General features: G+C 48.0%; 14 protein-coding genes across 14 annotated transcripts; 6 read left to right on the top strand and 8 right to left on the bottom strand.

The window, feature by feature from the left end:
* Positions 1 to 732: 732 nt before the first annotated feature.
* On the top strand, positions 733 to 3,374 carry N7478_006087 (uncharacterized protein; the record flags this gene model as incomplete). Its single annotated transcript, XM_056922301.1, has 5 exons — positions 733 to 741; positions 800 to 904; positions 958 to 1,640; positions 1,693 to 1,911; positions 1,964 to 3,374. The coding sequence occupies 5 exons, from the start codon at positions 733 to 735 to the stop codon at positions 3,372 to 3,374; spliced, it is 2,427 nt and encodes an 808-aa protein (XP_056780338.1).
* A 375-nt stretch (positions 3,375 to 3,749) lies between these two features.
* N7478_006088 (putative MFS transporter) lies at positions 3,750 to 5,575 on the top strand (the record flags this gene model as incomplete). Its single annotated transcript, XM_056922302.1, has 3 exons — positions 3,750 to 4,149; positions 4,204 to 4,450; positions 4,522 to 5,575. The coding sequence occupies 3 exons, from the start codon at positions 3,750 to 3,752 to the stop codon at positions 5,573 to 5,575; spliced, it is 1,701 nt and encodes a 566-aa protein (XP_056780339.1).
* A 362-nt stretch (positions 5,576 to 5,937) lies between these two features.
* On the top strand, positions 5,938 to 7,080 carry N7478_006089 (lysophosphatidic acid acyltransferase LOA1; the record flags this gene model as incomplete). Its single annotated transcript, XM_056922303.1, has 3 exons — positions 5,938 to 5,968; positions 6,051 to 6,288; positions 6,345 to 7,080. 3 exons carry the CDS (start codon positions 5,938 to 5,940, stop codon positions 7,078 to 7,080), a joined length of 1,005 nt encoding a protein of 334 aa, XP_056780340.1.
* Positions 7,081 to 7,506: 426 nt separating this feature from the next.
* On the bottom strand, positions 7,507 to 9,284 carry N7478_006090 (lipase family protein; the record flags this gene model as incomplete). Its single annotated transcript, XM_056922304.1, has 3 exons — positions 7,507 to 8,506; positions 8,567 to 8,720; positions 8,786 to 9,284. The coding sequence occupies 3 exons, from the start codon at positions 9,282 to 9,284 to the stop codon at positions 7,507 to 7,509; spliced, it is 1,653 nt and encodes a 550-aa protein (XP_056780341.1).
* Positions 9,285 to 10,551: 1,267 nt separating this feature from the next.
* N7478_006091 (putative protein kinase) lies at positions 10,552 to 12,594 on the bottom strand (the record flags this gene model as incomplete). The annotated part of the gene is made up of 2 exons (XM_056922305.1): positions 10,552 to 11,099; positions 11,154 to 12,594. 2 exons carry the CDS (start codon positions 12,592 to 12,594, stop codon positions 10,552 to 10,554), a joined length of 1,989 nt encoding a protein of 662 aa, XP_056780342.1.
* Positions 12,595 to 13,902: 1,308 nt separating this feature from the next.
* N7478_006092 (uncharacterized protein) lies at positions 13,903 to 14,799 on the bottom strand (the record flags this gene model as incomplete). Its single annotated transcript, XM_056922306.1, has 1 exon — positions 13,903 to 14,799. One exon carries the CDS (start codon positions 14,797 to 14,799, stop codon positions 13,903 to 13,905), a length of 897 nt encoding a protein of 298 aa, XP_056780343.1.
* Positions 14,800 to 15,098: 299 nt separating this feature from the next.
* Positions 15,099 to 16,046, bottom strand: N7478_006093 (alpha/beta hydrolase; the record flags this gene model as incomplete). Its single annotated transcript, XM_056922307.1, has 1 exon — positions 15,099 to 16,046. The coding sequence occupies one exon, from the start codon at positions 16,044 to 16,046 to the stop codon at positions 15,099 to 15,101; it is 948 nt and encodes a 315-aa protein (XP_056780344.1).
* A 122-nt stretch (positions 16,047 to 16,168) lies between these two features.
* N7478_006094 (uncharacterized protein) lies at positions 16,169 to 16,608 on the bottom strand (the record flags this gene model as incomplete). Its single annotated transcript, XM_056922308.1, has 2 exons — positions 16,169 to 16,410; positions 16,518 to 16,608. The coding sequence occupies 2 exons, from the start codon at positions 16,606 to 16,608 to the stop codon at positions 16,169 to 16,171; spliced, it is 333 nt and encodes a 110-aa protein (XP_056780345.1).
* Positions 16,609 to 16,763: 155 nt separating this feature from the next.
* On the top strand, positions 16,764 to 17,998 carry N7478_006095 (cyclase; the record flags this gene model as incomplete). The annotated part of the gene is made up of 5 exons (XM_056922309.1): positions 16,764 to 16,948; positions 17,017 to 17,128; positions 17,179 to 17,221; positions 17,271 to 17,378; positions 17,433 to 17,998. 5 exons carry the CDS (start codon positions 16,764 to 16,766, stop codon positions 17,996 to 17,998), a joined length of 1,014 nt encoding a protein of 337 aa, XP_056780346.1.
* A 392-nt stretch (positions 17,999 to 18,390) lies between these two features.
* Positions 18,391 to 20,013, bottom strand: N7478_006096 (flavin-containing monooxygenase; the record flags this gene model as incomplete). The annotated part of the gene is made up of 1 exon (XM_056922310.1): positions 18,391 to 20,013. The coding sequence occupies one exon, from the start codon at positions 20,011 to 20,013 to the stop codon at positions 18,391 to 18,393; it is 1,623 nt and encodes a 540-aa protein (XP_056780347.1).
* Positions 20,014 to 20,534: 521 nt separating this feature from the next.
* Positions 20,535 to 21,534, top strand: N7478_006097 (SDR family NAD(P)-dependent oxidoreductase; the record flags this gene model as incomplete). The annotated part of the gene is made up of 5 exons (XM_056922311.1): positions 20,535 to 20,583; positions 20,636 to 20,996; positions 21,050 to 21,162; positions 21,216 to 21,238; positions 21,292 to 21,534. 5 exons carry the CDS (start codon positions 20,535 to 20,537, stop codon positions 21,532 to 21,534), a joined length of 789 nt encoding a protein of 262 aa, XP_056780348.1.
* Positions 21,535 to 21,660: 126 nt separating this feature from the next.
* On the bottom strand, positions 21,661 to 23,529 carry N7478_006098 (Zn(II)2Cys6 transcription factor; the record flags this gene model as incomplete). Its single annotated transcript, XM_056922312.1, has 1 exon — positions 21,661 to 23,529. One exon carries the CDS (start codon positions 23,527 to 23,529, stop codon positions 21,661 to 21,663), a length of 1,869 nt encoding a protein of 622 aa, XP_056780349.1.
* Positions 23,530 to 25,545: 2,016 nt separating this feature from the next.
* On the top strand, positions 25,546 to 26,049 carry N7478_006099 (uncharacterized protein; the record flags this gene model as incomplete). The annotated part of the gene is made up of 1 exon (XM_056922313.1): positions 25,546 to 26,049. One exon carries the CDS (start codon positions 25,546 to 25,548, stop codon positions 26,047 to 26,049), a length of 504 nt encoding a protein of 167 aa, XP_056780350.1.
* A 644-nt stretch (positions 26,050 to 26,693) lies between these two features.
* Positions 26,694 to 27,361, bottom strand: N7478_006100 (protein transporter TIM23; the record flags this gene model as incomplete). The annotated part of the gene is made up of 2 exons (XM_056922314.1): positions 26,694 to 26,717; positions 26,771 to 27,361. 2 exons carry the CDS (start codon positions 27,359 to 27,361, stop codon positions 26,694 to 26,696), a joined length of 615 nt encoding a protein of 204 aa, XP_056780351.1.
* Positions 27,362 to 27,617: the final 256 nt, after the last annotated feature.

Consider the following 27,617-nt stretch of genomic DNA (forward strand, 5'->3'; position numbering starts at 1 on the left):
TAGTATCCGCTTTTATTGCTCAGGGTCATGCCTAAAATGTATATGGGCGTCACCCCCAACTTGAAACGAATGCCTGTAAGCGCCATAGGAACTACATACATAATTCTGTAGAATCATTATGTAAATTTTGATGACGATCTTGAATTTATTGATATTCCGCCTTCCTATTTTAGTATAGCTTTAAGATACATATGGAGACCCCTCAATATCACTTCCAAGCTAACTATGGCTATGGTATATGCCACCTCGGGCTGAAATTGCCGTCTTCAAGTGGGGGTCATATCCTGCGTAGCAGGCTCATTTCGCACTGAAGTAACGGAGGGATTCCAGATACTTACCGATACTTCTAATGACTTACAGTATCTTTCATTGTTTGTGCCCCGCATGCTGTTGAATGTGTTCTATTGTTGAGTTAGAACTATGCGCGGTTCACTTTCTCGTCTCCCCTGCATGATGTTTGCAGTAAAGTCAAAATTGAAATAATTACGAACATTCTCAATGTTAGGACATTTCAGATAGCCGAACGAAGCTTAAATCTTGATTGTGGGAAAATCAATTTCATAGATGAGCCTGGATTGCCGCTTGCCTATTGCCAGGGGTTGAGACGCCTGATCTGGTGGTGTTGCGGAGTCGATCGCCCGCGATACACGTTTCCACCCGAGGCTCCACCTCGACCTTCAACCCCGTCCACTTCACTCCTCGCTTCAGCGCGTGGGATGATGCTGCATGAGAATGGACTTTGTAAGTGCCCTACTCACAAAAAGAAAGGGTCAATTTCTGTGTCATTAACGGTTTTTAGTGGTCACGTCTAATCGGCGGCTCGCGCGCGTTGTCAAAGAGCTCCCGAGCGACCTCGCCCACCGAGAGGCTGGCAGCCTTTAAACGCGCATGCAATGCTCTTCAGGTACTTATAATTTCATGGCGACTGTTGCCCTGAGCTAACGAACCATTCAATAGCAAATATGGCGTTCAAATAATACCCCCTCTGGCGAACAACCCATCGCCCACGCGCGTGCCTATATCGAACGATTGAACTCAATCCTAAGCGATGAATCCCGAGGACCAGCTCCTCACCCCTGTGTGGCCTATGCCGCATCCTCACAAATATTCGTAACCGTGACGAAATTGGCTCTATCCTACTACGATGATGCATTGTTGCGCTCCGCCACGTTATTCTTCAACACCCTGATCGACGCCGAGGTGGACGGCGTGGTGGACAATCGTCTCTTTGCTCGCGCAATGGTAGATCTAGTCAGGCGGGCAGATAAGGCCTCGGACGAGATTGAAGGGAGATTAGTGGAATTATTGTTTGGTATTGCAAACAATATCCGTCTGCAACCTACTATCCTTCCCGCGTGGTTTGTGCCTCGAGCTACACCAATGGGCCAGGATGGGGAGCCACCAGCGTCGAGTGGAACGGAATTCGCAGGCGCCATGCGGAAGGATGAATTTCCGCTGTTCTATCTTTTGGTCGACTACGTACATAACGATGGTCGCGCAGGTGATTTCGCTCGGACGGGTCTCCTATATTTGATTGAGACGGCATCACGGTCAAAGAACTTAGAGAAATGGTTGATTGAAAGTGATTTGGCGACATTGATGGCTACCGGACTGGGTGCACTATACAGTCAACTGGGCAGGTGAGTAACCGCATTGGCATCTAAAGAGCCCAAATAGGCTAACACAATGCAGTCTGTGTTTCCCTTCGATTGATGAGGATGCACCTCATATTATCGCCCTCTCCGATCATGCCAACGAAGTCACAGCTCTCAAACCCGCGCTTAGCGAGGCTATGGATGCCTTCATGTCATACTTGCTGTTTTGGCAAGACACCATTGACCATTGCAAATCTGCGGAAGTTAACTACACCCTCCTGGATCATTTTCAGGTTCTCTTTCTTGAGCAACTTTTGTAAGACTACCAACCGATTCAATTTCCTTTTTCAAAAAGCTGATTAGTACAGATACCCTTCTTTATTAGAATCTTCCGATGTAGCTGGTGGCTCAACTGCGGCCGTGATGACATACCTTTGTCGCATCCTGGATTCCATTGATCAAGGTGAATTAGTTCACCGGATTTTGCATTTCTTACTGGCATCATCTCCTCCCCCAGAAGAGAAAATAGATATGTCGGCCAGTCGACGAAGATCTCTCAACGTACTAGCTGCGTTGGCCTCCGAGGCGGCCCAACCATCTCCTTCCCTCTTCAATCTGCGTGACCTTGCGCTCCTTGGCCTCCAATCATCCAATCGCCAAACCGTATTGGCTACCTTACGTCTTCTGAATGTCGTTCTTCAACGCCACCATCCTTTTGCCCGAGCACTGATTCACACGGTTCCTAGCAAGCCAGCTCAGCAGCGGACTGTTGGTGCATTCAATGCAGAGCTCGAACAACTCCTCAGCCTAGGTACATCTCTTGTTGATGAGCCTACGCTAAATGAATCGTATGATAACTACGTTTCGGATGCGACATGGGTGCTAGAGTCGCGCCTTTGTCTCCCCGTGTCTGCTGAACAAGCTGAAGATTCGGTTCCCGTGCCGCTACAACTTCAACAGGACGACCCTATCGTTCAAGGTCTGTTGACATGTGTTGATTCATTCTTCAGCAACAGTGTTATCGTCAATCTAGCGCTTACTGGAGTTCTTATGAGCCTGGCATCATCCCATCTATTCTCCCTAGACGGATGGGTGTTGGTTGACCCAGCCCACTACGATTTCCCTGAAGAGGAACCTTCTGATGAATTTGACCGCATCCGCCAGTCTTACTTGGTGCCTACATGGCCCAAAACAGCTGCGCCGACATTGACATCGGCACTTAAGAAATTGGTAGAACAAGTACACCAGTGGCAGCAAAATCTTCCAGATTTTGATGTCCTGGTAGCTGCTCGCCGTGACTTACTTCACCGAGATGAGCGTCCACAAACGCCGGGTCGATCCTCGGTAGTCTCTGAGGCCCCTGGTCCGGCGTCCGTAGACCGCTCACGTCCTTCATACCCCGGATCACCAGAACCTTCCATTCCCAACTCACGTGGCCAATCTCCCCAGCCTATCAACCCATCGGGATCGATACCTGGTGTTATGCGGGGTGAACCCTCTGTGCGCCCGATAGAATCTCGGGGGTCATCGATCTCCCGTGCTCCGGCGGCCGAGGCCTTACGGCAGCGGCTGGCCATGCCATTCCCCCCGGCTCCCGGACCACCCGCTACGGACGCCGTGGAGACTGATGCTGAAAATAGTGCCGATCATGGACCAGGATCAACTGTCACTCTCGGGCATGTTTTGACCAACGTAGTAATTCTATATGAATTTCTCCTGGAACTGTCTGCTGTAGTGCAGGCCCGAGGAAGCCTATTTGAAGAGGCGGGATATGTCTAATGTACATGTATAATCGATCCAAGTGATAGCTGATACTTATACATATAAAACAATGATACTGAATATATATTCCATTACTTCCAAGGCTATGAATAATCTCTTCAAATGGGTTGAATCTGTGTTTGTGTATGTTTATCACATCATCTAGTGACTTGACTGATAGTGACCCTCCTTGCGCTATAAATAGTGGGGCCGACCCAGGCCAAGAGAGCGTGACCGTACCGCTTGCGACGATTGGACACTTTTTGTCCGCGTGTTACACATGAATAAGCCCCCCGAAGCTGAGATCGGAGGAGCCATGTGTTCTCTTTCCCTTTTATCCTTCGATTGTCCATATTCTTTATAAATATATATACTTCGGAATGCCCGCCCAACATGTCTCCGAAACATGAATTGGATCGCGAGGATCGCGAAGACGCTCCCTTCCTCGCCCCCGAATCTCCGCAATCACCACCCGCCCCTGGCCGTGTGCACCATGACGAACCGAAGTCCCACCAGCAAACGGATAACAATGATGCGGCAAAAAAGGTCGGATTCCGACTGAAGGTCACACTGTTTACCCTCATTCTTGCGGTCGAGATCGGGTTTGCATTCATTGAAGGCCCCATGGTCCGGATCTTCGAGTCTATCGCATGTCGACAATGGTATCTCACAGCCGATCCGAGTCAAATCGGGGCCAATGGCCAGGTTCCAGAGGAGATGTGTAAGGGAGCAGAGGTACAAGCAGAATTGGCTGCAGTTAAGGGCTATCATATGTTCTTTGATGGGTTGCTATGTATGATTGACTTGATAATATAAACTACGCTGGCTTTCTCTGACCACATTGCAGGTGCCCTTCTAGCCATCCCATATGGTCTGCTGGCAGACCGACAAGGTCGCAAGTCGACTTTAGTTCTCGGTCTCCCCGGCTTTTTGCTCAATGCAATGATCACCTTTGTCGTGATGTGGTTCTCCGATACCATCCCCCTACGCGCAGTCTGGCTGTCCTCCCTGGCTTGGTTGCTTGGCGGCGGCCCGGTCGTTGCATTTGCCATTATTTGGACTATGATGGCCGATGTAACGACAGAAGAAGAAAGGTATTTATCACTTGTGATTCAGCACTATATACAATTTGGGTTCCCGAACTAATAAATAATTTGCCATTCAGAGCAACGCTTTTCTTCCAATTCGCTATCGTATCCATGGGAGTTGATTTCATTTCAAGTGCTTTTAGCTCTTATCTGATGACATTGAACCCATGGATTCCTATATTCATTGGATATGGAATCGTCTTCCTCGGGTTGATGCTGATTCTGGTGCTTCCCGAGACTAAGCACGTGAGGCTATCATCGAGTAAACCTGAACCATCGAGTGTTGAGCTATCAGACTTCGTGGATGAAGACCCTGAACATAATCCTCAAAAGATGGGACGCAGGTCATACCATGACGAGAGCGACGTGGAAATGGGCTCCGATCATGAGGCGCACATGACCTTCAGTTATCCTGCCCCGGACACATCACTTTGGGGCAAGATACGCGCCCACTACCAATTTTATGTCCAGCCATATCTGTTTATATTAAACAGAAAGCCCGTTTTGCTGCTCTTGACCGCATTCCTGGTCTACCGTCTCAGTCGTGGCTCTTCATGGTTCCTAACTCAATATGTCTCGACGCGGTACCATTGGACACTAGCACAGTCTAACCTTCTTGTATCATTCCGGCCTACAGTATCTATTCCGGTGTTTCTGTTTGGCCTTCCCTGGCTCAAGAAGCATTACCTGGACCAGAGACGCTCTTCCACGGAGAGAGACCTTTGGCTCGCTCGAGGAAGCGTCCTCTGCTTGACTATCGGTACATTAGGAATTGGACTCTCGCCCAACGTCGGGAGTCTCATTGTTAGTCTGATTGTTCAGACTTCTGGCTCGGGGTTTGTCTTCCTGACTCGGTCTATCATCACTACACTCGTGGAGAGAGACGAGACCGCACGTTTGTATACGGTGATTGAAATTCTTCAATCTGTGGGTAACGTGGTAGCCAGTCTATCGATCACAGGAGTATTCCAAATTGGTCTTCGCATGGGTGGTTTCTGGGTCGGACTGGCTTGGATTATGACTAGCACTTTGTTTTGCATGGTTGCCGCTGCCATTTGGTGGTTTCGACTACCTTCCGCACCGCACGTCCCGGATTTCGTGGTTGGTGAATTCAATGATGGCGAGGATTGAGCATTCTGCATCTAGATCTTGTAAAGTATAACGCCTTCCGCCATTGCACGGTGTTCCAGGAGTGAATATTTTTAGCCGTTTCATCGCATATATAACATTCATTACATTGCATAATTTGAGTCACGAGTGTTTTGGAAACCTATCATGTAAGACTTCTAATTGGAATCTTAGAGAGCTGTGTAGATTATTTTCGAAACGGCGATGCAGATAAGCGATCTACATGTACTATACGTTATCTTTGATTTGGCCCACGGTTCTTTAGCCTCGTAGTCACGTGGCTCTCACATGTAAAGCTCCCCCAACTTTTTGGGAAGGTGCGACTCACCCATTCTCGAGTCGTCCATCTCCACACGGCAAGAGCGATGGAGAAGTTCTCCCAGTTCCGGGATCGAGGTATGTTCATCACGGACTTCTCTGCATTCTTTCCCCAGGGATCTTTACCTCACTATTGCCACGATAACTTACATCTTCTCAGGCTCGGGCATCGCACCCTTCCTACCAATCCCCACCGAATCCCTCGGCATACAGGCCCCTCTTAGAATATTCCTTTTCTGTTTTCGCCTACCGCTGTTCATTTTCGTGACATTCGCATACTTTGTCATCCTCCAATGGCTTCCCATTGGATCGCTAGGGAAGAAAGCCGCCTTATGGTGTATACTAGGTGTCCCGAGTATTTGGTGGATTGATCTACAAGTAGACGGAGTTAAGAAAGGGTATGTTACGTATTCCATTAGATCAACGAAGCCTGAAACTAAAAATTCCCCTCTAGCTCGCTATCAAAGCACCAGAATGCTCGCCTTCCCCAACCCGGATCCGTGATTGCCTCGTCATTCACCTCACCCATTGACGCTGTGTATCTGGCCGCTATCTTCGACCCTGTCTTCACAGCATCATACCCAAACACCCGTCAAGTCGAGCGCATCTCTCTCCTTCAAGCCGTTTTTCGCGCCTTCTCAGCCCCCTCAACCCAGCCGGAACCGGGTACGAAACTGGTCGACGTCGATGCTTTGGTGGAGAAGTACCCTAATCGCCCCATCGTTATCTTTCCCGAGTGCACCACAACCAACGGCCGAGGTATTCTTCCGCTAAGCCATGCATTGCTCGGTGTGCCGTCAAAGACAAAGGTGTTCCCTGTCAGTTTGAGGTACACCCCAGTTGATGTGGTGACCCCACTTCCTGGCAGCTATATTAGCTTTCTTTGGACTCTGCTCAGCAAGCCTACGCACGGTATCCGAGTCCGAATCGCTGAATGTGTTCTGAACACTCGAAGTGCGGTCGATGCGCCACCTGCGCGATCAACTCGCCAGTCCACATATAACTCCAATTATTTGGATACGTTGGAGCAGGATGCAGCTGACGGTGGCGTGACAGCGGGCGAGAGGGCATTCCTTGAGAACGTCGGGGAGTCTCTTGCTCGCTTGGGCCGTGTGAAACGGGTTGGACTTGGAGTGAAAGAGAAGCAAGAGTTTGTTCGAGTGTGGAGTAAGACGCGCAGTACGTGGTGATTTATTTACACTGTGGTGGGTGCATGGCTATAGATCGAAGAAACGGAATTTATGATCAGACGACCACTGTCATTACTGCATGCGTGAAGAACTCATGTGTTAAAGTGATTATATTCAACCTTAGAAATGCACCTCAAAGTCTTTGCTAAGCTAAAGTAAATTAAGGTTTGAGCGTACATGTAGCGTCGGCGGACCATCCATTCCCCAACGTCACCATGCATGGCTCCCGGGGAATAGTGCTCCCTAGCTGCTTCTTGTGAATACAACCAACAAAACTAGAACTCCGAAAACCGGGTCTCTGAAAAGTACTAGTCGTACGACAAGGTAGTCAAAGGGTTTGCCCCATAACTAGACCTATACCAAAGACCCCTTAACCGCAGGAGAACCCATATCACAGTAAATATCAGAAAAAAAGTATAGAGGCGGTCATCGGCGTGGCTTTTCTCTTGCAGAATCGCGACCCAAAATGTCAATCCGCCTAGCGTATAGATCCATCATATGCATGAGAGGATCTCCAAAAACCACATTACGTAGATCCAAGTCGGTGATTCCGTATGCCCCGACGTTCTGCCGGGGTGGAAGAGGAGGAGCGCCGTCATTGGAATTTTTGACCGGATAGAATGCCTGCAGTCGATTACTAGACTCGGGCGTTTCATCCCGAAGAAGAACCATCCGACCTGCCGTAGACAGTATAGCCGCAGGAACAGGCCAAAGGGTATCTGACCTGGAATTTGTGTTTAAGTTGAATGCCAATACAGAGCCTGGTGGTGGTTTGGCATATAGATCCAATAAAGACAAGAAATATCCTTTCTCGGCGCGACAGACCGGATCTCCTTCATTCACAAAAGAGAAGAACATCGATCTAGAACTCGCACTCGCAGGGCGAAGGAGCGGTCGAAATGAAATCGGGGGTGCTCCAAAAGTAACGCAGTGTATGTGCTTGAAGCACCCTCGTAAATGTATCAATTCAGACTGAGCAGTAGCAGAGTTTGATAGTAGGTGTAGATATAGAAGGCTGGCTACTGCGCCTCCGGCAGAGTGGCCGGTGATAAGAAGTGAGTAGGACATGCGATTGGGGTCTTCTTCAAGGAGTGCACGCAATCGAGCAGCAACTGGAGCAACCATTTTACGGGCGACGGATAAAAATCCAGCATGGCAAAAATTGGAGGAGTCATCTAAAAAGCCGTTCGGTGATACAGGTGCCATATTCATGTTGACGGTCCAGTCCATGAAACTCTGGGTGCCTCGGATGGCGAAAACAATAGTGTTCATGTTGTCGACTGGCAAAGACTTTATCACCATCGCTTTTGTACCATTGCGCCAATCGGACTGGACGTATGAGCTCCGTTCCCGATTATTGGGCTTGTCGTAGACTCGACGTGAGTATTGGGCGGCAAGCTGAAGAAGTGGATATGTAGCAGGATAACTAGAAAGAGATTAGAAAGTTTCTTGCTTGTATTTATTCTTCACATTCCATAGAACTTACAATTTGATAGGTGTGAGGCTCATAGGCATCTGTGAGTTTGCATATAAATAAACCTTGGAGAAATAATCGGTTGAGCGCTCTGGTTTCTGTTTTCCACTTTGACTAGACGTTCGATCCTTATACTTTGATCGAAGTGGAAGAGCGCATGCAGCAACTGACAATATGGGATTGCGTCAGCGATTAAGCGCGAAGTATATCTGTGCTTCAAGACATACATACCAAGCTCATTTTCTCGTCCACAGAAAACACCTGAATCAATAGAGGTGATTACTTGATCCAAAAGTCTTGATGTCGGTTCATGTACGTTCGGTGCCCCTCCAACACATTGGAAAATTAATGTTTCCAAGTCTAAGACTGTAGCATGTGCCTTTTGGGTGGCATGGGATAGTAGATTCCCCACTGATGCGTTCAATCCGGAATACGATGTCCATGTCGCACGATTCAATGCCGATGGCCCTGTTTGCGAAATCTGAGTCTGCGGCGGTGGGATAGGCACAGGACGGGGAGGAAAGCGACCATGATTAGTTTGTGAAGTCGCACGGCTCTGTCCGTTTGGAAGTTGAGGCATCGAGCTCGCAACTGGGATACCCTGGGTAGAATATGCACCCGCGGGTATTTTGTAGTCCAGTTTGTGATTTTGAGTAGCATGCTCTGTTTTGCTTGGCGACTGCCCCGGCCAATGGTAAAAACGCCGTTGCTTAACTTGTTCTGGGGGCATGTTGAGAACGCAGCGAACAATTTGCTCCTGGAAGAAGGGGGGGGGGGGGGGAAGAGCCGATGAGAGAATAGACCCTCAGAGATTGGGAGGTTGGGAACCGCTTTTCAAGCTTCCACTAATGTGAAGAGGCGATACATATTGGCCAGTGATAGATACATTCGAATAGTATTCAAGCCAAAATCTCAGCTTGTCCTCGGCTAATGGCTCTGGTATGAAGCTCACTTCACATGTTATGAGGTAAGAAGACTGCACGAAAGTGATAGGCCACGGCGTCTGGTGCACAGCCTTCGTATTGGAGAGAGTTCGAAAGTTGTGTTTGCAAATCAGGTCGACGGGTGACCTGCAGACCAATACTTGTCTCGGGTAGGCGCCTATGAGAAAAGGTCAGTGCGTACTAGTTCATGCATCGATGGATGTAGGTTGAAAAAGAAAGTGGAGAAAGAATGGATAGAACACTCGAGGTACTTTAAGATAAAAAATATAGATGTACCACATGATTGATGAATATCGAAGGTTGGTTCCAAGGCTTACGATTTGGATTTTGAGGGATCCCCTGGGCAACTAACTACTAGTAGTTGGGGTGAGTGCTCATAGCATTTTAGCGTCCTCCTAATACTACCCGTGGGACATCGTCAGCATCCGAGAACCGCCCACTGTACTTCCAAGGTTAAACAGGCAGTTGCCCAGATGGGGTCCCCGCACTTTAGTACTAGTATATAAACCCGCGGGTATGGAGCATGATATCTACATACTATATGTAAAAGAAGGAAATCTGAAAGTCTTGCTAAAAAGTTATAGATAACTTGAAGTTACTACCTACCAAGGAAATGTTTGCAACTGTCACCACTATAGTAGCCCCTGAAGGTGTGTGTAAAACTCCGTTGTCACAGAGGTATAACCCCAGCAGAAGTATATCGTTCGAAGCAAAGCAAAAATTGTAGAGAGAAATGTAGTTAATTGGTTCTGGTTAAGTTTGCCTCAAGGTTTCGCAGGCAATGTATAAATGGGTATAACAGTTGGTCTAGCCACAGAAAAGATAATCATAAAGAAGAGAATAACAAAAAGAAGAAAAGTAAAGAGAAAGGAATCAAGACAGCCATGATTGATGGTGAACAAGTATCACGAAAGAAGATATCACGAAAGAAGATAAGTTAGTAATGAGGAAATAGTAGTGAAGATGTATGTGTGGGTGGGAAAAGGAACAAGACGAAAGACGAGATAGAAGAAGGGCAATAAACAAAAATTCAATGTACACGCGAGACCAGCTCTACGGCACTTCCTTGTCGCCTCGTTTCAAACCATCGGGGACATCAATGGCATCATGAACCCAGGGGATAGCGGCGATTTGATCAAGGGTTTTGCGGCGAGTGTTGCGCTTCAGAAGACCCTCCACGCAATCGCGGGCGCCACCCAAATCCCGTCCTTTCTCAGGGTCCCATTCCTCATCCTCATTAGCATAGCGGTACCAGCTCCATTCGACCCGTGCGATGCGGTGAGGTGTTCGAGCCCGAAGTTTGGCAGGATCGCCACGAGTACCGGGAAGAACATCAAAGGGAAGACGATTCTCCATAATAGCGTACAGTAGCACACCCAGAGCCCATGCGTCTGTCGCACGACCGTCGTAAGGTTGACCCATGAGGATTTCGGGGGCTGCATAGTCTTCACTGCCACACCGAGTCTGAAGCAATGGGCTTTCGGGGGGCTCTGGTATGCGTCTTGATAACCCGAGATCACTAAGGGTGACAACTGCTCGATCATAGGTACGCCAGTCTTTGACATCCTCCATGGCGTGAATTGGCATAGTCAACAAGACATCTGACAAACACTGTTAGTTAAAGATGGGTGGTTTGAGAGGGAAGCAAACCATACTTTCTAGCTTGATATCTCGATGCACTATGTAGTTTGCATGTAGATAGCGGACTGCGCTGAATAGCTCCGCAAAGATGCGTCGAATCAGACCGGGTGACGAAGGCCGGGTCCCTGAAGTAGCAAATTCAAAAAGGTCACCCCCAGGACAATAGTCTAGGACCAACAAAGCGCGTTTTTCATCACTGCCAAACGCTTTCAATTGAACAAGTGATGGATGGTTCAAGGACTTGAGGATTTCCACCTCACGCTTCAAAGACACTTCCAATCGCTCCTGGTCAGCACCACCAGCAGGGCCATGCTCAATTATCTTAACAGCCACGAGTTTCTGGGTAGCCATGGGAGCGATAGTATTGGCAGTACCATCTTCAGAGGGAGATAAAGGTGTCCGAATAGGTTGTTCAACACGTGCTGCCAAGCTCACTTGACTGAAAGTTCCTTGGCCCAAAACTCGTAACTTGCGATAGATACGAGCTTGCTGGGTGCGTATTGACCGAACGGAGTAGATCTCATCCGAACTGGAAAGCAGAGCAGGGTGTTGAATGACTGGTTCCGTATCACTGTCCCCATAGCCACTGCCACTGCTGCGGGGCGGACTCGGAGGGCGAACAGTAGGCAATGCAATGCCTCGATGGACAGCCAGATATTGTTCGCGATGTAGGCCCGTTGATTTTGAATCAGAGCTGGACGACGGAGCAATGGTAGGACCCGTCCCAGAAACAGCAATCGGCCGGGGAAGTGACATACGGCCTTGTGGCGCATAATCACTCAGGCTGCGATTGCGAACATGCTTAGTCGGCGAGTCGTGGCGTTTCCGATTGGCGATTGGGGACTCTTGTCCCAAATCATTAAGCCCAGTATATGACTTTCCGCGGGATCGATAAGCCGGGGGGCCCAGCATCTGCGAGGAATCACTCAGTCGCAAACTGGACCCACTCCGTGAAGCTGTCGAGGACGTGCGCGATAAGGACGGTAGTTCGCCTCGGCGCCAAGGTGAAGCCCCGCCGATTGGAGAAGGCAGCGGAGTGATATCCCCCATGGCATTGAGCTGCGGCGAGGAAATGAGAGAGGCGGGCGATAGAGATCCTGCGCTGGAGATTGGTGGGGCAATGAGGGCGCGTAAACTGGGAGTACGCCGGGGATAGCTGCCGGAGGATACACTGAGCGAGGCTAAAGAATCGGATTCACGATGCGAACTGGTGGGACGATGGCTAGACAGGTCGGTCCGAATCTGCAGAGAAGGAAGTGGCGATACAGGCACAGGCACTGGCATCGACGCGGAAGGCGCATGATCTGCGTGGCTGGCTTCAGCCAGATCTGGCTCGCCGCTCACATTGATTAGACTTCGAGTGTCATGGTTATTGATTGCAGCCACATCGCGGCCATCAGCAAATTTCAGAGCCAAACCAGACCTTTCGGTCGCCCCGGACTCAGTGGCCACCATTGATTAGCGGAGATGCGGGGAATGTTGTCGCAAACGGCCGCAATCGAGCGTAAAAAGATTGGACGCGTGTTTCAGCCTCCAATGCCGAAAATGTCTTAGCGGTATGGGAAGAAGACCCGTTGAGGGTCAACGGTCTAACGTCTTCTCCCGTATTAGGAAGACCAACATGCAAAAAAGCAGTAGTGGGTAAGTTAAATAAGAATTCCAGCAAAGGAAAATCAGGGAGGAGAGAAAGAAAAAAAACCACGAGGGAAAACAACCGAGATGAATCAATGACGATCGCGAGAAAAATCGGGGGCGAACCAGTCACGGTCAGCTGACGGGGACATTCAACACCCCGCATTCGGAACCAAATCATAACCAGTGTGTTTACTATCTTTTTTTCCGTACTATTATTAGATCTGCGGCATATCTAGCATAGCAAATAAGATCACCTCTTTCGGTTGAACTCGGTTTTTGGGGTTTGTTTTGTTGAGTGGCAAAGAGAACTAGAAATCTAGGCTTTGTTGTCGTGGCTGTGTTACTATAGTTTAATCACTAGATCAAACCAAAATGCCACGATGGTTGAATTATAAGTCTTACTCGATATCAAATCCTGTACCGAATTGCCTCAAGGGTTCTTAAGGGTATTCCCGGAGATGACGAACAGCGGATCTCCGGGCCAACCTCCCTCGGATTACTCCCATGAGCTACCCGGGACCATTTTTCTGCATGATGTTGGGGGGCTGGGGAAAAGCAAACAAGGAACTATGCACGTACACTGCATATCTATACCCTGCTGCTGATTGGAAATTGGTTGGTGCTGCCCCCGGGGGCTCCACTACGGACGCAGGGGCCAAGCGCCCAATGCACCTGGGCCGCTGAGCGCCATCGGGGAGAACATTCGGAGACAGAGCTCAAGCCATAATGCCCATAAGTTCGTTTATGCCTTCGATCTATGCTCATTGATAAATTCAACTATCTACAAGTTATTTAGCAGTATACTGGGATGTTGTGAGACTGAAGCTGCATTGGTCATTTATGGACTCCCGCGATCGAACACGGCGGTTTACTTTTCATGGCTGGAGATTAAGTACTGGGATACCTATTAAATTCACAATTGGAATAACAGTAATTTTTTCAAAAAAAAAACTGAAGAGCTAAAGGAAATGACCCGATTGGTCGTACATGGAGATCTGAGCTAAAAAACTTACACCTAGACACTGGCACACGACTTGAAACCTTCGAATTGTCCAATAAACATGATAGCATGTGATGTTTTCGACTTCTTTTAAAAGTTTAAGTACACATTGTCTTAATTATGGACACCTAGAAACGATTCTCCGGTAACATGAGTCTTCCTGCTACTTCAAAATATGCCCCTTCAGCCTCACAAATGTTTGTTCCTTGCACCCAATAACCCTTTCCATTGGGGGACTCTGCCGCTGCCGCTGCAAGAATCGCCCATGCAACATCCTCTGGAGAGCTTTTCAGGGTGTGCGGCTGAGTTGTTGCTTCAAGCCCTTCAACCATAGAGGTCAAGGTCAACCATGGTGCAATCCACGATAAACTGATTCCCGCCTTAGCAACCTCTTCAATTTGAGCCGTGCTGCGAACCAACCCCAATACTGCATGTTTGCTAGCAGCGTAGAGCGGTTGTGAGGGGATCGGCATATAAGAGCCCGCAGATGCAGTCACCACAATGCGACCTCCCCTAGTTTGCTTCATATGGTGTATGCCGAGTTTGAGCCCAAAAATAACCGAGTTCACATTGATATCCAGGAGCCGGGTCGATGGGCACTGGAGTGAAGATCCATCGCTTTTGCTAGGCTCATCTGCCAAGTAATTATAGCGGACTTGGCTATTCATTTCACTATGCCTTTCTGGGGCCATCGACTGTAAGAGCGCAACTTCGGGATTAACAGCTGCGTTACAAACGAGAAGCGCAATTGGACCCAGGGTCTCTGTTACTCGCTTAAACAGTGCTATTTGCTCATCCCAGTCACTCACATCACAAACATGGTACGTTGAGCTTTGGCCAATTTTCGTGCATGCTTGTTGCAGATCGGCTTCCTGCAAGTCGACCAGCACCACGCGAGCTCCATGTTGTGCAAGGAGGGAGGCTGTAGCGAAACCAATGCCTCGCGCTGCTCCAGTAACGATAGCAACCTGGCCACCCACCAGATTTTGGATGGTCCTTTCGTCGGGTCGAGGGGTAGATGCCATTGTGGTATAATTCAGATATGAGTATGAGTTTGAATATGGTAAACTTACTTTCGAGGGACTCGCGATTTATAAGGTCATGCGGGTCCACGCGGCCCCGGCAACTCCGTTTCCCGACTATTGTGATCGATTCCTGCAGCCGATGCTGCCGTGGTTTAGCCGATTCGATTGGTCTAATGAATACAGGGAAATGAACCACAGTTTCATAAATTTCCCTCCTGCCCCACTATTGATTCACACTACCAGGAAGAAAACGATGGCTTATCTTCTTTATTTACAAAATAGACAAAAGTATGATGCAATCAAAAACTGGTCATTGCCTTCTCCCTATTCGCAATCGCCCATTTCGTAACGCTTATGGAAGGTGCCATAGCTTCAAAGCCATGTGGAAGGCCTGGATACAAATGACACTCCACCGGGATATTCGCAGCTAAGAACCGACGTGCATATTGCATCCCTTCATGCACAAATATATCAAGTTGTGGACAATCCAGATACAACGGTGGTAGCCCGATCACAGATTCCACCCTAGCTGGCGCTGCATAAGGATCGACGTTATCAGTTCCAGCATCGGGGCCAAGATACGCGGTCCATCCTGTCTTATTGTCAATTTCATCCCAAAAAGCCAGCTGGCCAGCATGATTGGCATTAGTCCGATCGTCAATCATCGGATAAATGAGAATCTGTTTGGCAATGGGTGGTTGAAGGGCTTTATCGCGAGCCATCAATGTCAGCGCAGCACAGAGTCCACCACCGGCGCTCTCCCCCATAACAGCTATACGAGCTGGATCAATAGATAGTTGCTTCGAATTGGAGTAGAGCCATTGAAGCACAGCCCAACAGTCATTTAGCGGTGTTGGATAGGGGTGCTCGGGAGCCAATCGATAATCGACCGTAAAAACTTGAACTCCAGTGTTCGAAACAGATCGGACATGAGGCACTGAGCATTGTTCCGCGTTTAACGAAATATAGCCACCGCCGTGTATATGGAGGATAGCCGGCTCGCCATTTTCGCCAGGCTGATCCCGACGTCGGAAATGATGAACAGGGACTTGAAACCCATCATCACATGAAACATGATGGACTATCCTCTCCATATTATCAGGAATAGGCGGTAATGGGTTTGTCATAGATCCTGTCATCACACGTCTCGTATTCACATCATGTAGAGCGGGCTTACTGAACTGAGCCAGTTGCTGAAGCATGGGCGCTGCCTCATCGAGGAACTCCGGGTCATACTGCAAAGACATTTTGAATCGGGAAGATGATCGAATAAGGTATGATAGCGTACTGGTCCAACAATCTAGCATCCCAGCAAGAGCATCACTTTTTCGGACATTTCCATGTCGCACATCACAGCCATTTTAAGCACTCAACCCACACCGGCTGGCATGTTTCCGAGCCGGACTCTAGAGAGTTCTCTCGAAATTTTCCAATCATTCCAGCTTGTTTCTGCTTGGACTTTGCCATTTGGATTCGGAGTTTGTTCAGGGTCACCCAACGTGGACGGAGTTGAGACTTCCGGATCCGAGGCGGCGGTTAGATCCACTACTATATCCACATTGAATGTGGAGACGGGAGCCTTAAGGAAGCTAAGAGCGAGCTCCACAAACCCTATGTAATCATGCTAGGTCAGCGCTTGTAGCTTAAAGTGGATATTAGCATTTATGTCGTATTAATGTTTTATTGTTGTTCCTAGCACCATGCAAGTCACATCTCACCGGCAAGTTTGGTTTGGTGTGGATCCCGGGACTTTATACTCGCTTCCGAGGTCGGATACATAACCTCCATACCACCAAAGTCGCTCTGCATTTCCTAATGCAGAATTGTTACGCCCATAGTTGTGAATTCTCCAGGAAGCCAGAGCACATATCTAACGGATATCCAACCAAAACAGTCACATATTGCGCCACCGACCGGAAGCTACCAAATATCAATTACAACGGTAGACAAGTACACTATCCGAAATGTATTCTCAGCTGCCTAGTTTCGACGATCTACCGCCTGTTGATGGTATGCCTCAAGGCTGTGCGTGGGGTATTTTTGACAAGGATGGGGAAAAAGATGTTTTTGGGACACTTAATCTTCTAACACCTGATCTTGTTAAGGCTGCGGCCGCAGAGGTGCAGCATGGAATTTCGATTTCACTGAAGTGAGCAGAGACTAGTCTATACTGATTGACCAATTTAATTTTGCTAATTAGTCTATTCCAACTTGAAGTTGGCCTCTAGGTAGCGTCAAGGTTCCTGGGCATTTCCGGAAGGGCCTTACGCATAAAGTATTCAAACTTGAAGATAAACAGACTGATTTACATTATGGATTTGATGATGAGGTAAGTTAATAGCTGCCCTGAGCCATATGTGCATAGCTCATTTTCACTAGGTAGAATTCAATACCCAGGCCAGCAGTCAATGGGATAGCCTTTGTATGTTTTGTTGTATGCATGAGCCTTGCCGGAACTGACGTATCTTTAGGCCACTTTCTGCACATACCAACTGGACAAGCATATAATGGCGTGAAACCGACATGCGAAGAAATGCAGGGGACCTATCTTCAAAAACAATATATTCCCACGCTGGACCGTTAGTATTCCTCCATACTTTACCTGTCAACAAAGAAGATACTAAATAGCTCAGACTGGCACGACCGTGGCTGTGTTGTAGCACGAGGTGTGCTGATCGACTTCAAATCCTACGCTGAGGCCAAAGGAATTGAATATTCCGTTTTCTCGGGGTTTAGAATTGGAATATCTGATATTGAGGCCGTTGCATCGTTTCAAGGGGTCTCCTTCCGACCTGGAGATATCCTAATAATTCGATTTGGCGTAACAGAAGCGCTTGGAGCGATGAGCGGGGACGAACAAGCAGCTGCCATGGCAAACCACCACGCCTGTGGAATAGAAGGAAGCAAGGATATGGCTCGGTGGCTCTGGAATCAGCATTTTGCTGCAGTTGCCAGTGATAATGTGGCTGTGGAAGCTATGCCCCCTCTTGTTGACGGCGTGGAACAGCCACTGACCCACTTGATCTTGCATCAGTGGTGTCTAAGTCTTTTTGGTCTCCCGCTGGGTGAGCTTTGGTATCTTAAGAATCTCGCGGATCAGTGTAAACCTCTGGGAAAGTACACATTCCTTTTGACGTCTTCTCCACTAAATGTGCCAGGTGCAGTTGGTAGTCCACCCAATGCCCTGGCTCTACTGTGAAGCGAGACATTTTTTATGTGCGATCCTCGAAAGGGATAATATAGAAAACTGGCTTTCTAGGTAAATATGACTTATAGTTTTGACTATTTATTTTCATCATGACCAGCGCGAAGAGTGAAATTACACTGTATTTTTCGTGAGTGCGCCCTGACATGCTTTTCTCCAGTCAATCTCCCGGATGCCCCAGAATATCAAATGAGTTATTGCCGGACTCAAACACAACAATACACATATAGCGATTAAGATACCCAATAAAATTGACCTAATTACAGCCTGCACTCGTCGGAGATCAAAACAGGTACACAAAACTAACATGTTCGCGAGCGCCAGCCCAGCAACACTTCCGCCCACGATGATTACTTTGAATGGGGCTATTTTGGGGCTTCCGACAGCTAAGTGGATGTGTAGAATCCTTCCCAATCCTCCAAGGCATTCATGCAGCTCTTCCACCAGCTTTGCATGCCACCCAGGTAAACTAGGGGTTCTCGGCGCTTGCCAGGGATATTGGCGCCCATGTACCATGAGTCTGTCTTGGGGTAAAGAGTGTGATTGCTCACGGCAAAAACGTGTTCTCTCCACGCTTCAGCTGCACTCTGTGTAGGCTCAAGAGCGGTGATCCCTTCTAATTGCATCTTCGAGATTGCCTTGCAGATCCAATCAACCTCCATTTCGATAAAAGGCGGTCCATTTGCAAGCGATGTGGGAGCCTGAGGGCCATATACCATGAAAAGATTAGGAGCTTCGGGGACCATCAGGCCAAGATGTGTCAACACGCCACTTTTCCACTTCTCAGCTAATGGTATACCGCTCTTGTCAACAATAGATAGATCTGAAATGCTACCCGTGACGGCATCATAGCCAGTTGCAAAGATCAACACGTCAAGGTCGTGGTGTTGAGTCGTCTCGCCGTTTCCAGTAACCACACCTGTGGCATCAAAGTCAATAATTGGCGACGTCTTCAGATTGTGCAAAGCCACATTTGACCGGTCGACCATCTCGTAGTAGTCCTGTTCCAGACTGGGTCGTTTAGTTCCAACAAGCATGTGCTGCTTTAGCGGTGCGACAAGATCCATTTTCGCTGGGTCTGTCATTCGAGCACGGACGTGCTGCACCCAGTAGTCGTAGAAAATAGAATTGACCTTCTCATTCAAAAGGAAGTCGTAATAGTTTGAAACTAAAAAGCTATAACCACCACGCGCCCAAAGTTCGTCGAACAACACCTTTCTTTCCTCCGGGGTAGCCTGGAGTGCAGACTGGAAAAGTGTGTTGTGTGGGAATCCCGAAGCAGATCCATAGCATCGATCAAAGATACCATCATAGTAGCCTTTCATCATCTCGGCTTCCTCGGGAGGAATAGAACGTTGTTTCATCGGAATGGCAAAACAAGGCGTGCGAATGAAGATCTTCAATTCACAATCTTCCTTGGCAAGATTTTGCACAATTTGCAGACCCGAGGCACCATTTCCAACAATTCCAACACGCCTACCCTTGTAGTCCAGTTTCTCTGGATAATCGGCAGAGTGAACCAGTTTTCCAGAATATTTCTCGAGACCGTTGAAATGAGGATAGTGCTTTTTGTAGGATGAACCGGTGGCAGCGATGACATATCTGCAGTTTGCAGTAAGACCAGTATCCGTTGTGATATTCCAGCGACCGGTTGAAGATTCGTACTGCACACCTGTGACAATCGTGTGGAAGAAGGTATCTTTGCTCAAGCCAAGGACATAATCTACGTGTTTGAAGTAGCGCCTGAGCTCGTCGTCGCCTGGAAATCGCTCCGACCAGTTCCAGCCTTTATACACAGCTGGTATGTTAAATTGATAAGAAGGCATCTCAGTATCAACTCGGGCTCCTGGATAGCGATTCCAGTACCATACGCCACCGAAAGCGCCACCAGCTTCAATCAAATTCACAGACAAGCCAAGATTTCGAAGCTTGTACAGCGAGTTACAGCCGCCGAATCCGCCGCCAATGACGATGACATCGGTCTCGATATGAGTGTTGGTGCGTGTCATATCGAGTAGTTGATTTTTTTGAATAATATACAATCGAAAGAGAAGAGTTCGAAACACTTGATAGCTGAATCCATACCGAAGAATTTGGATGCAGGGTCTTTTAACATGATTACTCAAAACCTACCCTAAATTGTACCCACATTCTACAGCATCGGCAAATTTGAGCCACAAGAGTTCGGCACCATCACTTCCGATCCCGTTTAATTTGAATTATCAACATTGACACGCAACGTCGAGCGGGTATAGATCTAGCGACCCGAATAGGAAGCCCACAACGAGAAGGTTCCGTGTAGAAGACCCACTCCGGCACCACAGATTCTCCACAACCAGTCCCTGGCTATATCCTGACAGATGCACCTAATGCAGAAAGTCCTTCCAATCTCCGCCGAGGTGTGCCGGAACAGATACTCTCCGCATCCGAGAAATCAAAGAAATCACAATATGTTAAACATTGTCGATATGAGGCCTGATAAACAATTGAGAATTATTTTGAACGGCTTATTTTGACGACCTACTTGAGAATGGCATATCGGGTAAAGGGCACAGCCTTCATTACTGGAGGCGCTTCAGGTACGTGGCTTCTCGCTGTTTATATCATATTTTCTATACTGAACTTGTCAAGGCATTGGAAAGGCCGCTGCACTGACCTTGGCACAGAACGGTATAAACGCATTGGCCTTACTTGATTTGAATCTTTCTGTTCTCGAAAGTACTCGAGAAGAAATATTAAGCCATTATGCTCATGTTGAGGTGGAAATCCTTCAAGTGAACGTTGCGGATGAATTGTCCGTCGACGCTGCCGTGGACAAGGTCGCAACTAAGTTCGGCGGGATCGACATTGGCATCAACTCCGCTGGTATCAGTGGTACTCCTACCCCAACCCATTTGATGTCTTTGTCAGAATGGCAGAAGGTTGTTGATGTCAATCAAACGGGTGTGTGGCTTTGCCAAAGAGCACTTATCCGCCAAATGCTTAAACAAGAGTATGTTCCTCGTGGTTGGGCGTCATCAAGGATTAGCTGATTATGAATTACAGAGTCCATGGCATGAGAGAAGGTCGTGGAGTCATCGTGAATGTGTCCTCCATGTTTGGAGTCGGCGGTCCTCCAGGCCCTTTTAGTATCCCGCATTATACAGCGGCGAAGCATGGTGCGTGACAAACTTTCTGAGTTCCACTATTGGAAGAAGGCTAACAATACCAGCTGTCGTCGGCGTAACGAAAATGGTAACTGGCAATGCTCTGTCAATATAGACTTTTATTTACTGACTGTTGCATAGGATGCGAAGGCTTACGCCCGTGAAGGAATTCGGATCAATGCAATCTGTCCTGGCTTTGTTGACACCCCAATCATTGGCGAACAGATTAAGTCTGGGTCAATGAACTCGCAATTTGAGATGACTCCCATCGGACGCCCAGCTCACGTTGACGAGATTTCCGACGCTCTACTTTTTCTCTCCTCTTCTATGAGCAGCTATATGTGCGGGGCTGCGCTTGTGGTTGATGGAGGGTATACTGTCTAGTATTTGGATCTATATCGATCACTTGACAGTCAGGGTTAACCAGCTTGAGAAACTATGATCAGAGGTAGCGTATGAATACATGAGAATAGTAGTTTTGTTATGTTGGTATATATACAATAGTTGTTATCAAACAAGCATGATGTCAAAGTCCGCCTCCTTGGCGATTTCCTGCCATGGTATGTCAATTCCAAGCCCGGCATTCTCTCGTCGATGCCAAAGTGCCTTGACAATTTCGCATAGAACGTTGATGTTCTGGATTCCGTGCCGGCTTTTCCGGTCGAAGCTAGCCATCATCCTCGCCTGTAAATTTGGTCGCTGGCACTCCGCAGCCACAACAAAAGTGGACCAATTATAAGCGCTGCCACCTTTTTGATCGCGAGTTAAAGTATCGACTGCCTCAAGCTCTTGGATTGCTTTTTCAACCAACTCCTGGACGTCGCATAGTGGAGCACGGCGTAAAGTCCGACGGAAGAAAATGATAGACGCATAGTAAAACGAGTTAAGAGCATGCTGGATAATATTAGATCCCGGCGCATCTGGCGTAGATAAACAAGGAAAGTTGAGATAAAGCTGCAGCTCAAGACTATCCAGTTCTTCTGTCGACACATCGGTATTCGAATCCACTATTGCTGTGATCTGCACCAGAAATTGAACCAATGGTGTCGTGATACCATGAGAACGTTCCAGATAATGTCGTAGTTCGGATCGTCCGCCAAGAAGCGACATTAACTCTGGGGACATCGGCAAGCTGCAAAGTGATGACAGAGAAAGATAGCTCTGAAGCAATCGAGATGCTGTAGGGCCCCGTATCCAACCACCATGTATTTCATTTTCCAAAAGACCAAGTCCGCCAGCCACATGAGCTCTCCATCGAGTTCGCCTCCCAGACATTGCCTCCGCCGTGATACATGACAGAACGGCAGCGAGAGCTGGTTCATCTAGGCGCTTTGCTCGCTGTAAATTTTCTCTTAAATGGCGCAAAGCAAGTTGATCGTGGTGCATAGCTATGGACTGGTATCGAGGATCGCGACGGAGATGGTAGAGGCTGAAGGCTGACGACGCACAGATCGCGTGGAATATCGATAAATGTATATTAGATTCTGTCGCAGGGGTTTCAAGGCCTTTCAAAGCTAATGGCATAAATATCGTACGACAGGGATTATCGGGTGTGTCGATCAAAAGCATATTGCCACTCAGAAATACGACCCAATGATGCACCAGTTCAGTCTCTGGTCTTGGGAGCTGTAATGGGCCAATTGATGCGATGGGCGGGAGAATAGTTGGTATAGACTTCGAGGAGTTATTTGGTAGGTTTGTGAGTTGGGCACGGTCCAAATTTCCGTGCCTAGTACAACCTGGTTTGTGAGTGATGCCATGCTCGGCCTGTAGGATGCCCCCAGATAGGGCTGATGAGGTAGATTTCTCGATATCCCTTATCAAAGAAGTATGTGCGATGGAAGGTAAACTTCCAATGCCAATGTGTGAGGAATTTTCACTCTCATCCACAGAGCTCGACGTCGATGGGGCAAGATCAAGTGGCTCTGAGAATAATTGCTCCAATGGCCCCTCCCCATCATCTGCGAACGGAGAAGAAATCACTCTAGAGTCAATAGTGTGCAAAGGTGTTGGATCTTCGGATGCAGGACTAGATGCGGAGAACACCGAGAAAGGGCCGCGTTGCTGGGCACTGCCGTCGCCGGAGCATCCATCCAGCTCCGCTAGAAGAGATGTCACGGCGGCTGAAGACAAGTCGTGAGTGGATTGCGGGATGGAGGACCACAATTGGCGGCGATGGGACCGAATCCCTGGTGTTTGGGACCATCCCAGGCGCACGCCATACCCCTGACACTGCCAACCACTGCGCCTACAACGACGGCAGTGGGGCTTTTCATCGTCGCACTTGACTCTGCGGGCCCTACAGGTCCAACAACCCGTAAATGTCTTCGTACGGGATTTTGCAGGCTTCACCACTGTTGATAATGATATTTCGGTCATTACCACAGATCGCGTCGGTGGGTAGTGCAAGATGTCGGAGGTTTTGGAGCGGAACGACCGAAATTATTCAAATTACTCAATAATATTTGCCCCCCGCATCGGCAACCGCCGGACCCTGATCTACAAAACGCTTAATATGTGATTTCAGTTTCTAAAAGTTAAGTGAAATGAATACGAGGCTAATGCAGGCTGGGTAGCAACAGATATGTAGCAGTACGTTAGCCCTGGAGTGATTATGTATTTCTGGGCCTGATCTACCTGCCGCCGTTACCACTAGTCAAAATAGAAACTAAATTCTATTCATAGACGAATCCCTGTTTTATACATAGAGTGGGTTAAAGGGGCTATGCCGACCTCCAACTTGAAGACATTTCCGATTCATATCGGGGTTTATAGTAGTAGTCGGTACTCACGACGATCCAGACCCGAAAACTGCTAAAGTTGAATAAATATCTAAATTTATCATGGTCCGAGTCAACCGGGAGGCCTGCTATATATTACTCCGGGTGGGTCCATAAAACATGCGAACGACGATGATAGATGCAGGTGCCCGAATATCTGCTCCCCGAATCCATATCTCAGCAATTCTGGAAGATCCACATGCGCTGTCATGGCCAGGGAATAGTTTTTCTTGCATCAGGCAACCCTGGAAAAAAAATATTTCCATCGTATCACCACCAGATAATATTTTCCTCGTTAGGTTTTGCAATTATGAATCACTCCATACTATATGAGAGTAGACTGAACCACCTGTACTGCAACATTTATGCCAGAAGCTTTGAACTATCATAACTCAATTAATTGTTCTTTTTCTTGGAAATATGTCGAGCTCATACTAGTCACAATTTACCATAGCTACTGATTTACACACCTACTTTCGGGGCAAGTGATCACCCTGGGTTTTCAGCCATGGCCCACTTACATGCTTACACCCTTGAATATACTAGTTTCTTGGAAGTTTGGCTGGAAAGAGAGCGGGTAAAGTTTATTTGACAACAGTACAGATGACGAGCCTAATCTGAATTATTTTTTTGCATGGAGGCACACCGCAAGGGTGACAGTGAATTCGCTACCTAGTAAAACAACCTCTGTAAAAGTTCAAATACTAAATGTGATACAGGTTGAGCTACGTACGGCATCCATGATTGATCAGTACCCTATATACTACTATTTCATCACTACAGAAGATAGCTCATACATCGGAGGTTGTATCGATATGATGATTTGCAAGTAATGATGAGAAGAATTTGAAGAATCAAAATTTCCAGGAGTTACATATACCTAGCTCAAGAAATTTGCCATTCGCGTATGAATAGATGGACCCGGATATGCTCAGCTCTCAAGTCGCCCCACAGCAGTGTTATAAATTTACCCATCTTGGTACTGCTCAAAAAAGCCCACTTCAAAAGAAGCAAGTGGACATATAGGATGTCATAGCCTTGGCTTGACAATAAGGAAAGTACTAGTGGCTTGACCCAGAACGGTAAGAAGATTGATTGAAAAGGATTGATTTGGACGCGTCATTGTAGATTATGAACTGGCCAGAAAGTGGATAAGCCAAGACCCTAGATATAAAGTGCAAAAGATGTAAATAGTAATAATGCATGATATGCCTTTCCAGATGACAGATCTACACCGGCTTTCCGTAACCGAGTGCTCTGAGCTTAAGACAGCGTCGTCAGCTTATGCACCTGAAAGGACCCATATGTCCAGATATAGTACCTGTATCGATGGGATGATGATTACCAGGGACCAAATGGCAGGCCCAGGCAGCGGATGATGGACCCTCAGCCCCATTTTTGGCGAAGGTGGATTTCACTAGACGATGAAGGGCATCGGCACTTCCAGAGAACGGTTCCTTACTGGGATTTAGATATAAGAGAGCTCTTGACCCATATATCACAAATATACCTAAGCAACCTCATTCAGCTTGAACCAACCTAAGAAGTCTCGTCCACTTCGTGCCACTCGTTCAACCCTAGAGAAACCGTCGAACCTCCAAACAATTCACCCAACATGTCCACCACAACGACTGGAACCACCAGCGCAGCCTCAGCCACCTCAAGCTGCCATGCCAAGCTATACGACATCCCTGTGCACGACGCCGCATGCGCAATGCCGATGAAGGGCAACTACTCGTCTATCATGAGTAGCTGCTGTGACAAGGCATCCGTCGTCGAATACGACGATTGTGACTATTACTGTCTCGCGGAGGGCCAATCCGTCGGTGTCCTTGCGGAGTGTCTGATCAAGGCTTCAGAACCTGGCGAGGTTTGGTGCAACACTAACGCCAACGCCACTGCCACCGCAACAGCTACTGCGACCGGTACTGGAGTTGTCACTCTGAGTGCCACCACAACCGGCACTTCTTCGACTGGCTCTGCTACTTCCAGCGGCGCTTCTTCGACCTCGACCTCGAATGCTGCCCCCGCAGTCATGGCCCCTCGTGCCTTGTCCAAGTCTACCATTGGCCTCGTTGGAATGTTGCTGGCTGGATCTGCCGCCGGACTTTTCCTGTAAAGATATCTTGGGGGTGGTGGATAAAGTGGAATATATGGATATGTTCAATGTTGGTGATGTAATCATTGATCATGATGCTGCGAATGCTGGTTTTGAGGCTCCCTCGAAATTAATATTCGAAGTACCTTTCATGTTTGTGTTGTTGACTGAACTAGTATAAAATTGGTTATTGCCTACCCTTTGTCATCTAAGTTCCAAATGCCGTTTTATACATCTTAGTGAAGATTCATTCAAATGCGTAGTAGTTTCTCTATTGTAAGTCCCTCGTGCATGAGAGATGTTTGACTAGACACAAACAGTATGCAAAGTCAACATGCTCCATATTATGCAGGAGACCTTTCTATGTACACGTACAAAAGCAGTAAAAAGTACAAACCCATTTGCACACCCCGTTCCCAACCCACGCAGAAATGCGAAACATGGATGCTTTGAGCGCCGGAGTGAAGAGAGTTCCGTAGAGGAAGATAAATAAAAAAACAAGTTAGAAGCCGTTGTAATACATTGCGGGTGGAAGGGCAAAAGGGAGAGGGCGGATATAATAATTGGGCCGCCAATGTTCGTGGAGGGGAGCCGATCAGGGTATTGGATTTCGGATCATCGGGGAAGCATGGGACAGGAATATGAGTTGCCGGGCGATTTTAGTTTTAAAAGAAGGCTTTCCGTGTTACCTGTTGGGTGTTAGCGGGTCTCATATCTTGTAAATTAAGAGAGGTGAACGTACGGCCCAAGTGCCAGCAATCGAGGCCACAATACCGCCGGAGATCATCATGGGCTTGACACCACGAGTACTTTTAAAGATCATTCCACTCAAGGCACCGGCCGCAATGCTGTTAGTTGCGTCATGCTTTCCTCGAGCGTACCCAATCGCAGAGTTGAAACCATTGTAAACCATTGCGACGACACCAGCGGAGTTTCCGAGGAAGGGTCCACGGCGGGTGACTGAGTTAAGAACACCGTTGAGGCGAATCTTCGGTGGAGCGGAAGATGGCGTCTTCGCAAGTCCTTCCGCCATTCCCCAAGCACCTCCGATGGTCAGAGCTGCGAGGTATGTGGTGCCAGCACCGTAGCAGAGGTCGTCGGACCAACCGCGAGATGGCAGGACTGAGCGGGAACCGGGGGTTGCATCAAGGGCAGAGTCTTCAAGAGAAAGGTAGTCAAGAGTATCTTGGTTCAAACCGGCCAGGGGATGGAGTCTGGAAGGGTCGGGAATGGCGACTTCGGAGAGGAAGGAAGTGGCATCTTGCGAAGCGGACGCGTCGAAGCTACCGGTCTGCTCCTGTTTGCGACCGCTGAAGGAATCCCAGATGGCCATGGCGAAAGGCGGAAAGGGGAATTGATAAGATTATTAAAATACAAGTCGAAGAACGAGAAGGCGATGTTCCCTTGAATCACGCAGCTCCACTGTTCTCGCGCCAGCAAAAACTTCGGTCCCGTGATTTTCGCCGGTCGGGCCCGGACTAATATCCATCCCGGTGCTAGACCTGATACGGAAACACACGATAACAGCCGATAAAAAAAAGTCTGGATGCCTGAGGCATACTCGCGGGGATATTTTTGAGTCTTGAAGA

The sequence above is a fragment of the Penicillium angulare genome (assembly GCF_028827245.1).
Source record: "Penicillium angulare strain IBT 27051 chromosome Unknown utg000004l_segment0_segment0, whole genome shotgun sequence".
NCBI lineage: Eukaryota > Fungi > Ascomycota > Eurotiomycetes > Eurotiales > Aspergillaceae > Penicillium > Penicillium angulare.